General features: G+C 39.4%; 1 protein-coding gene across 1 annotated transcript in view; it reads left to right on the plus strand.

The window, feature by feature from the left end:
- LOC124776439 (SAM and SH3 domain-containing protein 1-like) overlaps window positions 1-14,227 on the plus strand; it is a 342,406-nt gene that overhangs the window by 292,157 nt on the left and 36,022 nt on the right. The window contains exons 7-9 of the mRNA XM_047251441.1: window positions 715-784; window positions 2,763-2,904; window positions 3,974-4,218. Coding sequence (XP_047107397.1) covers window positions 715-784; window positions 2,763-2,904; window positions 3,974-4,218 — 457 coding nt within the window. The remainder of the gene's footprint in view (window positions 1-714; window positions 785-2,762; window positions 2,905-3,973; window positions 4,219-14,227) is intronic.

Below are 14,227 nucleotides of genomic sequence, written 5' to 3' on the forward strand. Positions count from 1 at the left end.
ATGATGCTACTCCTTTTTATTTACTTGTTGCTGCAGTAACATTATTTTTTGTCAGACAGAACTCTTTAAACAGATTTTGTTTGCATAAAAGAAGGGACACAAGTCCAATTCTGACTGTTTTGACCTAAGGCTGTACCTGTTTTGTCCTGAGACTACATTTGCAACACCCCCACATTGCTTCATTTATGGAAGAAGAATGGTAATCCTGCTCCAGCCCACCACTGAGTTAGGCTGTGGTTAAATGAGCATACACACTTCTAATGCTTCCAACATTGTTCATGTGCTGGAGGAGAACTATTGCCCTTCTACATTATGAAATAGTGTGTGACAGCTACAAATATGGTCTTAAGTAAAACTTGCACACTTTGTTTATCACAAAATCAGTAGTAGTTTTGTTTTCCTTCTGCATTTTGCTTTCATGTTTTGTTAAAGTGATCTCATGGACTCAAAAAATTAAAGCTGTACTCAAGAAACCTTTCAAATGTATTGTTATTTTTTGTGAAATAAAATTGACAGTTCATTACCTCTCTTGCAAGTGTAATCTCACATGAAGATATTTTTGAAGAGATACTGTGTTATGAGTATAGGCACAGGATTGATGCAGAGGGAAGTGAGAATGAATTGCTGTTTGTTGATCAGTAAATATATGTTCCATTAATGATTGAAACTGTATTTTCTTTTAATAAATGTTTATATTTTCTGTGTAAATTTCAGATCCTGAGAGACATTAAACAAGGACTGAAGCAACTAGGGAGAGAAGGTGGTCGACCTATCATGGCATCAGGTAAGTATCAAAAATGTCATACACTAATAATTCAAAGCTAAGAAAGGGAGCATCTCCTTTCCTGCTAAAAAATTTTAAGCCAAAAGAAAAAAGTGATGTTGGCAAATGAAGGGAAAGGTGACACTGTAACAGACAACAAATGACCTAATATCACAAATGAAGAAAGAAAAACAACTTATTCAGTATCCTATAACCTTATATTATCCCTAAAATAAGAAATTTCCAGACATCCTGTAGATTCTTCTTCTGGAGTTGTTAAATAATAATGGAATGTTTAGAATTTTCAAGTACAGTTTGCCAACATGGGGTAGCAATTATAAATTATTAAGGTATCAGAATATTTTACATTCATTACTGTACAAGGAATATGTTTTATATGTCTTATGGCTTACTAATCAATTAATAAAAATCATACTTTACACTATGAAAGCAAAAATCTTATTGCATGAAGATAGAAAGAGAAAGGGAAAAGTTGTTAATTTGATACTTGCTCACAGACTCTGAAGAAATTTCAGTGTATTTTTTGTAAAAATAAATAGAATGGATTTTGGGTCAAATTTAGTTTAATATTGCCTTTTAATGTGATAGCAGCAAGGGTTCTGACACTTGCAGGATGGGCACCAGTTAATTTTGGTCAGCATGTAATTTATTTGATTTCGTGTTATATTGTTCTAGGTAATTTTATTTGGGTATTATTCTAGGGTAGCTCATTGTGTAAGTTTAGTTTTGGTAAATAATATTACTCTTAATATGCAACCATAATTAGTTGCCTCTGAGATACCCACCTGCCTAATGGTATTCCATGGCATAGACTCAAAAGCATTTAGACGGCATCCCGATCCACTGGCGCTCAATTGTCTCTCATAATTGATGGATATTGTTTGGCGCTGAGCACAAGGCATATACTTCATGCTCAGTGACATTCCAGATGTGCCCAACTGGTTTGAAGTCAGGCAATCTGGTGGACCATATAATCATCCTGTAGTCTGTGGAGTGATCCTCAAACAGTTCTTACACCATTATAAAGTGGCAGGGCAATGCATTATCTTGCTGAAGCTAAATTTCACCTGCGGGCTGCTGTAACCCAACAAATGGATGTACATGCACTGAGAGCAAGTTCTCAAATTGTTCACCTAAGAGAGACAATGGGAGATGTACCAGCAGCCCCATTTCAGACCATGTTAACATTCCCCACACAAAAAAAACTTCTACCACCAGCACAAATGGTGTCCTCTTGGCAAGTGAGATTCATTACCACATTTAGTTTTCAATGTAATCGTACCCTACTGACAGCATGTACCAACAGCACTACAACTTATGAGACCAGATGGCAGATTCTATGCTTTGAGCATCTAATTCTTGGGTTCCTCTGTCTGTGAAACGTGTAGAGCACACATCTTAGATGAAAGCATCTGTACCCCATAGTGCAGACGTGGTTCTTGGAGGAACACTTGCACATTTATCATTGTTGTCTGACACTGAATTGATGGGTGGTGTGATGTGCTGCAGCCCATATATCTTCTGTTGTAACCTACAGTAGTCAAAACAACTCTTGTCAGTGACAAGTGTTCCCCACAACAGTTGACTGTCAGTGATGGTTTTCCCCAAATAAAGGGACTCACTGATTGTATTTGACATGGAGCAATTTTCTGCAAGGTTAATAAGGTGTTCAGATTGGTGAGTGTCATCACACACATTAATTTTGCTTAGTTCTGTAATCCTCAGACAATAATTTGATGTGTGTACATAAAACTATGAATAAGTGAAATAATTTGTTCTACAGTATCATACTAGGATGTAATTCAGCAGTTAGGTAACAGATTATGATATTCAGTGATAATTTTGTAGCTGTCAGTTATCCATATATTTTGGTGTTGTGTAATCTTGTGTGTTCTAGGATTGTACAAATCAGGAAAAATAGTAATCACTTAATGTACCTCCTTAGGGGCAGGTTTAAAATTTAGGAACGTTTTTTCAGATGATACCTATATGTATGATGATGATGCAAGATGTTCTGGTCTTGGACCACACTGGTATGATGAGCCACCCTACGAGAGTGATCCAGAAGACTTTCTCATGGGTGGACAACCTGTTCCAACTGCCACTATCCAAAATGGGAGGTATGTTAAAAGGTTCCTACTTTTATTTATTTGATGGAATTTTGTCAGTCTCTTTGAACTGCAGCCAACTTAACATATAAATAATAAAATTTTCCATTTTTGTTCAGTACACTTACTCTCTTGGTTAACAATAACTCCAGCCTAGTTACGATGTGTGTGCTGTTGGTGACATAATATCACTTAATCTCATGGATTCAGCAACTTTAAAAGGTACAGTACTGGCCCTGTCCTGTCAGAACACAATGGAACCAGTGGCTAAATGTCGCAAATTCACCATGTAGTTCTCACAGGGTTATGACGCACTTTTAGTTTCCAGGGCATCAAAATTGTCTTCCATATTCTGCTAAGAGCAAAAACCTAACTTTAAAAGCTTTTGGATAGTAGTGCTCATTCATAAATAATATTATGTCTCGTGAGCACTAATCCACAAAAGGAAATATTATTTATTATAATTTTCTCATATTTCTAAAATCTTGACATTTGATTTGAATATTTAGATCGTCATTAGAGGTGTTTGTTTTTATCATTGTCATTGGTTGCACAATTGTTCTTGATTATAAAACTAATGAGTTAAGTTAGTAAGTGAAGTTGTATTTGTGTCAAAGAAGTTCTGGTTCATAAAGCGATATAACAAAGTACTGCACAAAGCTTACATATATCACTGATTTCATCATCTGTTCAAATATTTAGAACAGGTGAAATAATTCGGTCATATATGTGATATCATTCTTTCCAGTAATGGCTGTTTGTTCCTATTTAAAAATATGTACATATGTCTTGAATAAATTGTAACACAGTTGATTTTTGTACAGCGCACATAAAATGTTCAAATATTTTAAATAACTTCAAAGAACTGTCTAGTCTTTGACAGTAAAAATTACTGTAATAGTAAGATAATATATAATTTGCGTGAAGGTCCAGTAACATAACCTGAATACTCCTCGCTCCACTTCCATTGTTACTCTTGTCTTTCCCTTCTGTAAGTTGTTTCATGTCCATATTTATCTTTTAGCTTGTAGAATAAATTTTTAAAAAAAGGGTAATATCTCCTGTGAATCTCTCCTTGCAGGGTATGTTTTACACTTAACCTAAGGCAACAGCCTCATGGTGAAGGAGTGATCTCATTGAGGTCAGCAGGAGACATATCTGTTCCAAGGGAAACTGGCAGCAGCTCCTGGGCACGAGCACAAACAATAGGTGGAGTGCAGCGTTCTTCAGCAAGACGTGGTCTTCTTGTACCTCCTTCTGGACCAATTATCACAAGCAGTCACCGGGAGAGTGGAGACTATGCTGGATCTGATGTTCAGAGCATAGGTGTGGTGTCTTACCATTCAATAACAGTAGACTTAAAAGTACAGACTCTATTTCATATGACTAGGGACAAGCCTTTCAGCCTTGCTAATTATTCATTTTGCTGCTGAAAGGAAATTTAAGGTAGTTGGGAGAACCATTTAGAGATAACCAACCTGCACTGTAGGCATCAAAGAAATAAGAAGTAAAACAAGATTACTTACTTATCTGCTATGGGCATTGTTAGCTTTTCTTTCATTTTATGGTTCCACATGATTCTTGTTAATGCTTATGTTATTATTCATATTTGATCCTGTTTTCTGTTTTAGTGTTTACTTTCTTCCTTCAGGAATATCATTAGATATTGATGTGTTCACTTTGGTGTAGCAAAATGCAGTGAGGCGAGCAATAAAGGGCAAAAAGAAGATTAACTTCGAATTGTAATGCAATTTTTCCACATGATGTGCAAATTTAGAAAAAAGCATTTAATTCCAGTACTACAGCAGATGGAGCATCTAAACAGAACACTCATTAGATAAAGAGTATAAATCATTGTCATAGATAGCTTGCTTAGGCCTACTGGTAGCAACATTACACATTATCGACAGACAGAGAACATGTGTGCATTTGGCTGAAGATACCACAGATTCAGTCACATGCTGAATACTGAGGTGATGCGCATACAATGAGGTTCAGCATCTCCACTGTATTCCTGAAAATTATAGGGACAAACTGAAGACACTAAACTGGAATAATATTATATATGTAACAAATTACACACAAAGACTTTTGAGCCTTGATTGGTGTACCACTGTCATGAAAAACATGTCATTAAGTGATGCTTGTAATTATTTATTTCATGTCATTGTGACTATCATTAATGAGTAGTGTCCCCTCATATGTAAACACAAGAGGTTAAATGCAAAGGAGAAACAGAAGAGAAATATAACTGACCTTAGAATAATTGAAGGATTCTCTTAAAAAATTACTGTGACCAATCTTGCACTAATAATGAGTGTAGACATTCACACGCCTAATTAAAAGAGAATTGCAGAAAAGAAATCATTTCCACAAAGAAAAAAGCCATTGCCAACTACGTTTCTCAATCTAGTAACGAATTTCAAACAGCTTGGAAAATAGTTAGAGGGGAAACAGGGGTCACTACAGAAAATTTACCTGTTCCTTCAAATGTGAATAAACTAAACAATAGGATTTCACAAATTCTGCCAGATGAAAATAGTTTGGATGACAATATCAATAGACTTCCCAGTTCACAAGAAGCAGAGCTGAAGATAGACTTGCAAATTTTTGTGCTGAACAATCTATCCTAAGGATATACTGGATGTACCCAGACAACTGAGCTACTCCAGGACTAAAGACATATATGGTTCCTCTAATTTTATCGAGAAAGAATAATAGATAGCAGCACAGTATCCATTCCACTTATGGGTATTTTGGTGGCAAGAAGTACTTCCCATATAAATTGTAGACATGATCATTATTCAATACGTAACTTTATTGCACACCAAATCTTAACCAACATAAACACAAAGAATAATTAACACAATTTTACAATGATAATAAATACTCTCTTCCAGACCAGCAATTCATCATTTGTCTCTTGTGCCGGCTACTTGCATAGTAACTGATTTTGCCATGTGAGCCACCCCCCCCCCCCCTTTTTAAACCCAGGCACTCCAGGAGCATCGGGGTACTAGAGCTTAACCTTTGGCAAGCCGTCAGGACAATCAGCTGGAGGGGGGGAGGGGGGAGGGGGGAGGATAGTGTAGGCCTCCATCTTGAGTCTTCTGGGAGGCTGCAGCATCACTCAGTATTGTAGGGCTTGGTGCAGGTTGGTGGAAAACTGACAGGATGGTGCTGCAGAGGTTCCTCCTGGTAGAGGTAGGCAATCGTTAGTTGCTCTATGGGGACTTCTCATGTCTGCCATTCTGGTCAATCTTGAAAGTGTTCTTCACTTTCAAAATTAGGCTGTGGAGAACATTATCTCTGACCTAGACATGTGATGTTGTATGCAGATCTCTATGGATGAAACCCCTTCTCTATCCATGACTGACAGGTGGGCCTGCATGCAAACGTCTCATGTGGGAGCTGAACTGTTGTGCAAATTCTGTCACAGTTACTGGAGCAGTTGGCTGAAGTAGTGCTGGTACAATGAGTTCACCTGGCACATGCAACTGCTCGCTGTAGGCCAGTTGGGCTGGTGGACACTGCAGGCCATCCATTACTGTTATGTGCAGGCTGAGAAATGCCAGCAGCTAGGCATCCATACACCAATGAGTAACACATTAGCACCACCTTTAGTGTGTGATGCAGCCACTCAGCCCGAGATGGTAGCTAGTGGTGCAAAGATGGTTGCAGCTGCGCAGTTGAAGCAGCTCATTAAACAGCTGCAGTTCAAACTGGCATCCATGGTCAGTCATAATGGCTTGAAGAATGACAAACCTGGAAAACCTTGTAAGCAACAATGCCTTTGCAATCAACTCCACGCAGATGTCTGGTATGGGAGTAACTTCAGGCCACATCATGAAATGATCCAATATGGTAACTAGATAGCAGTAACTATCAGAGTAGGGTAACAGTCCTTCTAAATCTTCATGTATCTGTGAAAATCTTGCTTTCGGCATAGGAAATTCTGTGGCAATGTGTGTGCATTGTTTGTCTTGGAACGTGTCACGGCAGATGGTAATGGCTCAATGTGGAACAAAAATTTGTCACAGCTGCAGGGCTGTGTGTTCACTTTTGAGCAAGTCATGCTGCACTGTATCCTCAAGCTTGTGGGCCGCTATCTCAACTCATGGCACCATTGCAGGCTGGGCAATTTTGCAGCAGCCAGTTTGCAGAAATGTTGTTTCTATCTGAAATGTGATGCTCATTTGTTGTAAATTGGGCTATATATTCCACATGTCTGTACTGCCATGGTGCGTCACAATCTGTTGTGCATTGGCAGAAACCAGTTAGTGGTTTGTGGTCAGTAAAAATTGTAAAATGTCATCCTTCAATGGGGAATCAAAACTGTTTAATGTCTGTGTAGATCATCAATAACTCACAATTGATAGCACTCTATTTCTTCTGCTGTGGTGTAAGGTTCAGCACTGTGCCAATTGCATTTTTGCTCACATCCACTCCATTAGAGCCAATAGGGAACCTGTGCACAGGTGAGCCAGCCATGCCACTTGTACTAAACATTGCTTGACTTTATGAAATGCCACTTTTCTCACCAAAGCCCAGAATGGTGGGACCCTGACAAAATACATGTCTTACCCTTTTATGTCAGTGCCTGCACATTGCACTGTAGCTGTAGATGTGGTTTTCCCAACTTTAACTTCAGTCTCTGGAAACTACAATGTCCTGTCGCTTATTATTATTATCATAAAAAAAGGAAAAAATCCCAGTTCCAAATCTCCACTTCAATAAATCAAGACAGTGTCAGCACTATGGGTATTTTGATGACAAAAATAATTTCCATATAAATTACAGAAGTGATGATTACTCAGTACATAACTTTAATGTACACTAAATCATAAAATAAGTAAATATGAAGATTAATGAACAATACTCTACATTGATGATAAATACTCTATGCCTAACAAGTGATTCACCTTTTGTATCTTACCTTATAAGTGGTATGTTTAGAGAGGTAGCATTTCCATACTGTCCAAAACAGACAACTGTGCTGCCCAAAATTAAAGACCTATATCATTAGTACAAGTACTGACGGACTAATAAAATAATTTTTTTTTTTTAGTCTAACAACCTACTTAACAAAGCCCAATATTGTTTCTGAAGTGGGCTATTAACAATTAAGCCAGTTCTGAAAATAGGCAGCACAGTTATACCACCCAAGTAGATCTAACCAAGGCCTTTGTCATTGTTTTACATTAAGAAATTTGACAGATATGGAATAACTGAAACAGAACTAGCACTACTGAAACCATATTTGGCTGTTCATATTTGTCGTTAATTCAAATAACAAATCTGGCCTTCTGAATGTAGAATATGGCTTCTGACAAGGGCTTGTGCTGCAACCTTTCTCACTTATTGTCTATTTGAATGACTTGCCCAACATATTACCACATAAATCCATGATGTCCACCAATGACACAGATTTCTTCACATCACATAAGGATGTACAGTTTGTCGCACAAAAGAACAACCTCATGCTAGAAAATGCAACTCAGTGGTTCTCAGAAAAGAGATTGCTATTAAATAACAGTTAAACTAAACATATGTTCATGTTCATTTCCCATATTAATAATGTAGAAAATTAACTGGTGCACTCCGTAAAACTGTTAGAAATCTCTCTCAATAGTAAAATTTGCCAGAATACCCACACAAGAAAGATCCACAGTAAGTTGGCAAGAATTTTGTATCTCCTAAGGAAACTAAAGATTGTGTAAGTAAAGAGCTCATGCTTATGGCATACTATGCCTTTTTCCATACACACTTAGACTGTGGGAAACTTCTTTGTAGAAGCTCCAATGGGGCAAAAGAAGTCTTTCTCTGCCAGAAGGAAGCTATTAGATGTATCTTTGGTTCAAGTAACTTAATTTCTTGGAGGCAATACTTTGTTGAACACAAAATACTTAGTTTCCTTTTGACACATACTCATAGTAATTATGCATGCCAAATACAATGTCCACATTTATGCAATTAGATCACATGTGCACTCATATGGAATCAGTAACACAGACTTACTGGACATTTGTTAGACTTGAATAAGTAAAGTAAAAAATAATTTTTTACATGTTGGCGAAATATTTTTCAACAATATACAATGTGACACAAGGCAATTGTATGAAAATAAATTTAAATTGTTGGTAGAGTCATGTAATAATATTTATATATCTGTTTACCATATAGCAGAGATGCTGAGTCACAGATAGGCACAACAAAGACTCTCCCAATTATAGTTTTCGGCCATTAAGGCCTTTGTCAACAATAGACACACATACGCACATGCACACCCACCTCATACACATGACTGCAGTCTCAGGCAGCTGAAACCACACTGCGAGCAGCAGCAGCAGTTCATGATGGGAGTGGTGATTGCGCGGGGGTAAGGAGGAGGCTGGGGCAGGGAAGGGGACAGATAGTATTGGGGGGGGGGGGGTGGACAGTGAAGTGCTGCAGGTGAGATGGAGAGCATGGAATGGGAGAGGTGGGGGGGGGGGGCAGCAGAAAAGGAGAGAAAGGGAATCTGAGCTGTGGGTGGATGAGGAAGAACAGTTCAATAAAGTTTTGTGAGCTCCTCTCAGGTGTGCAGACTTGGGTGAGGTCTTGTAATGTTATGTGGGAGGAGAAGTTCATTTACATTTTTCTGACGATGAACACATGAAGTCAGTTCTACAATTTCCTGAGGGTAGCACAATACATTCAGAATTGATCATTGCACCATGTGGCAGGACATTAAACAGAATACCCACTTCAGAGTCCCAGAAGACAGTTGCCATGACTTTACGTGCTGAGTGTATGGCTTTGAACTTTTTCTTTGGAGAAGGGGTGGTGTAGTGCCAATCCATTGCTGTTTTGTTTTTGGTTCAAAGTGATGAACCCATGTGTCATCATCCATGACAGTGCTGAACAAAAGATTGTCATGGTCAACCTCATAACATGCACGCAATTTCGCACAGGTGGTGTTTATTGCTCTTTATGGTCTCTTGTTATGAGGTGAGGAACCCAGTGGGCACACATCTTTGAGTAACCCAACTGGCACCGAGCGAGGTGGCGCAGTGGTTAGCACACTGAACTCGCATTCGGGAGGACGACGGTTCAATCCCATCTCCGGCCATCCTGATTTAGGTTTTCCGTGATTTCCCTAAATCGTTTCAGGCAAATGCCGGGATGGTTCCTTTGAAAGGGCACGGCCGATTTCCTTCCCAATCCTTCCCTAACCCGAGCTTGTGCTCCGTCTCTAATGACCTCGTTGTCGACGGGACGTTAAACACTAACCACCACCACCACCACCACCCAACTGGTGGATGAATGTGTCAGCTCTATCGACAAAAATGTCCAGTTGGTCGGCAAGGTGTTTGAGTGTGATTCATCGATCTTCTTGAATGAGAGTGTACACATATTTCAACATTGCAGGAGTCACAGCTGTGCAACTGGCGGGCATATGAGAGATCGGTGAGGTTTGTTGGACCTTGCTGTGGTGATGACAGATGCCTGGACCAATGAGTCGCCATGCTTTTGTTGATTGCCAGGTCTCCATAGACATTCTGTAAGCATCTATGTGTACTGTGATACTCTGATTTTCCATGGAAAGAAACTCAGTGACAGCTCTCTCCTTGTAACACGCCCCTGATCCAGACGCCAATTTAAAACCTACATATAGCACTGTCAGCTATTGTAACTTCATGAAACTTCAGAGTCTTGAGCAGGAATACACCATGATGTCCCACAACAAATTCCTCATTTTTCCAACTGAAACAGACCAAGAAGAAAAGTCTTGCATTACTTATTGAACATTACTTGTATGTATCACTGTTCACTCACTAACATGGAAATCAACACCGGATTTCAACATGCAGGCCGTAGTTGTTACAACAAATAGATGCAGCAGAATAGCACTGTTGTCTGGTGTATCACTATTACAATACATACACACATCTTGCTACTGCAGATCTCCCCATTGCAAATTTTATATGCTGCACACCAGTCTAGAAAGCAGTGGATGACATTCGCACCAGTAACTGTCAGTGATGAGCCAACAAAAGCGCTGTGTAGAGGGCAACGGTACACGTTATCTGTGAATTTTCTCTTTGCTTCTTGATTCCTTTGTCCTAATGTGGCAGTATTCAAAAGACTTTTATCAAGTGTGTTGTGCCCTGTAATACAACAACATTGTAGTGACCAGTAATAGTTATAGTACTTTTGTCAACACCGTATTTCCTTTGTTATGCCTTTTTTTGTAAAAATTGTTCATGAAGCAGTCTCCATTTTCAAGAAGGTTTTTTTTTATCTTTGATTAGATGGTAATTACTCCTGCAGGTCAGTTTTAACTAGATAAAGGGTTACCATGAAGCACATTACACTGGTGTCATTTTTTGTGCTGGCAGTATTACACAAGGGGATGAAGCTCACGATTTCTGCTCTTTTTCTTATGAGCAGGAGATGGTTTCCTCCACATCTCCTCATCACACTAAAAGAGTGGAGAAAAACTGAGTGGATGTTAACTGCTGTCTACATCTCTATTCCACAACCCATTTTATGATGTGTGGCAGATGGTACTTTTGGTACCACTATCTCTCTCCCCTTCTCTCTACCATCCATGAATTGTGCATGGTAAGAATGATTGGTGCTAAACCTCCTTATTAGGTCTAATTTTTCAGATTCTCTTGTTGTGAGCTTTTCACAAGACTTATATGGAAGGAAGTAATGTGTTACCCAACTCTTTCTGGGATGTACTCACTTGGAAGTTCAATAGTAAACCTTTCAAAGATGCACAACGCTTCTCATGTAGCATCTGTTACTGGAGTTTGTCGAGCATCTCTATAATGTTCTTGCCCTGTCTAAACAATCCCATGATGAAATTTGCCACTCTTCATTGAATCTTGTCTCTCTCTTGTATTAATCCTAACTGGTAGGGGTCCTACACTGATGATAAATTCTTAAGAAATACTTGAACAAGTGCCTTGTAAGCCACTACTTCCGTGGATGAATTATGTTTCCACAAAATTCTTCCTGTGAATCTCATCTTGGCATCTGCTTTTCCTACTATCTGTTATGTGGTAAGTCCACTTCAGACTACTCTGGATTGTTACTCCTAGATATTTTATACTAGTTACTATTTCCAGCACTCCTAGGTATTTTACAACAGTTGCTGTTTCCAGTTATGTTACATCAATATTGTAATCGTACACTATAGTTCAACCCATGAAAGATCGTGGTTTATGCATGTTGAGGCACAGACAGGAATGGCATGATTGACAATTCCAAGCAACAGTTGCAAATACACACAAGTGTGTGCTCTCCGCTTGAAGGAAGTGTATATCCTGCAAATTATTTCTCACACTAGCTTGTGCAAAATTTATCACTTAACCCCTCCTATCAACGATGACAACTTGCTACAAATGAAATACAGATTCACTAAACAACTTGCTACAATCACTTTTAATGCTGGCAATAGCTACGGCATTCATAGCAGAGCACTCAGAACAGTACTGAACGCTCACTGGCTGTTGGAGTATGCATGATGTAGTTGTGTCAAACGAGCCTAAACTCGTCTGCCATCATTCACGACTTCAGTGGATTACTTGCCTACCAATGCACAATATTTCCAGAATGAGATTTTCACTCTGCAGTGGAGTGTGTGCTGATATGAAACTTCCTGGCAGATTAAAACTGTGTGCCCGACCGAGACTTGAACTCGGGACCTTTGCCTTTCACGGGCAAGTGCTCTACCTACAGAGCTACGGAAGCACGACTCACGCCCGGTACCCACGGCTTTACTTCTGCCAGTATCTCGTCTCCTACCTTCCAAACTTTACAGAAGCTCTCCTGCGGACCTTGCAGATCTAGCACTCCTGAAAGAAAGGATATTGCGGAGACATGGCTTAGCCACAGCCTGGGGGATGTTTCCAGAATGAGATTTTCACTCTGCAGCGGAGTGTGCGCTGATATGAAACTTCCTGGCAGATTAAAACTGTGTGCCCGACCGAGACTCGAACTCGGGACCTTTGCCTTTCGCGGGCAAGTGCTCTACCAACTGAGCTACCGAAGCATGACTCACGCCCAGTACCCACAGCTTTCTTTCAGGAGTGCTAGTTCTGCAAGGTTTTCAGGAGAGCATCTGTAAAGTTTGGAAGGTAGGAGACGAGATACTGGCAGAAGTAAAGCTGTGAGTACCGGGCGTGAGTCGTGCTTCGGTAGCTCAGTTGGTAGAGCACTTGCCGTATACTTTCTTTCAGGAGAGCTAGTTCTGCAAGGTTCGCAGGAGAGCTTCTGTAAAGTTTGGAAGGTAGGAGACGAGATACTGGCAGAAGTAAAGCTGTGGGTACTGGGCGTGAGTCGTGCTTCGGTAGCTCAGTTGGTAGAGCACTTGCCCGTGAAAGGCAAAGGTCCCGAGTTCGAGTCTCAGTCGGGCACACAGTTTTAATCTGCCAGGAAGTTTCAATGCACAATATGTTATATTTATTTATGTTCAGAGTCACCTGTTCTCTGCAAACAGCCTCATGGAACTTCTGACATTCTCTGCTAGATTATTTACATATTGTGAGAACGGTAACAGTCCTATCACACTTCCCTGGAGCACTTAGATGTGTTAATTTTTTCCTATTAGGAGCACTGTAATGAGTTCTGTCTGCAAAGAAGTCTTGAATAGAGTCACAAATCTGACCCAGTACTCATAAGCATATATTTTTTTCACTAAATGGTAGTTTGAAACTGTGTTAAATACCTTCCTGAAGTCAAGGAACATGGCATTAATCTGAGTGCTGATGACTGTGGCACTTTAGATCTGATGGACAGACAAGTGAGCTGTTTTTTCAAGAACTCTGTTTGTGGAATCCATGTTAATTTTTATTGAATATAAAACATGTTCCATAATTGTACAACTGATTGATGACCCTTGTTGTAAATGGAAATGATCTGTGCCTCTTTTTCAGTTGGTCAGTACCCCTTGTTGCTCAAGTGAGCTTTGATAACCTACAGAATCCCTACAGAATCTTACAGGTGTCTCATCTGGTTCAGATACGTTTCCACTGCTAAGCAATTATAGTTGCTTTTATATTCAATGATCACTTATCTCAAAATCTGCCATGTTGGCATTTGTGCAATGGTTAAATAGAGGGATCATATTAGGATCTTCCAGGATGAAAGAGTTCTGGAAGATCAATTTCAGTATTTTGGCCTTGTCTCTATCTTCTTCCATTTCTGTGCCAATATGGTCACAGAGCAACAGAATAGATTATTTGTATCCACTTATTGATTGTATAGAAGACCAAAACTTCTTAGGGCTTTTAGTCAGATTAGTTGGCAAAATTTTACTTTCAATATTGTCACGGAAGAAGCT

The sequence above is a fragment of the Schistocerca piceifrons genome, chromosome 1, assembly GCF_021461385.2.
Source record: "Schistocerca piceifrons isolate TAMUIC-IGC-003096 chromosome 1, iqSchPice1.1, whole genome shotgun sequence".
Lineage (NCBI taxonomy): Eukaryota > Metazoa > Arthropoda > Insecta > Orthoptera > Acrididae > Schistocerca > Schistocerca piceifrons.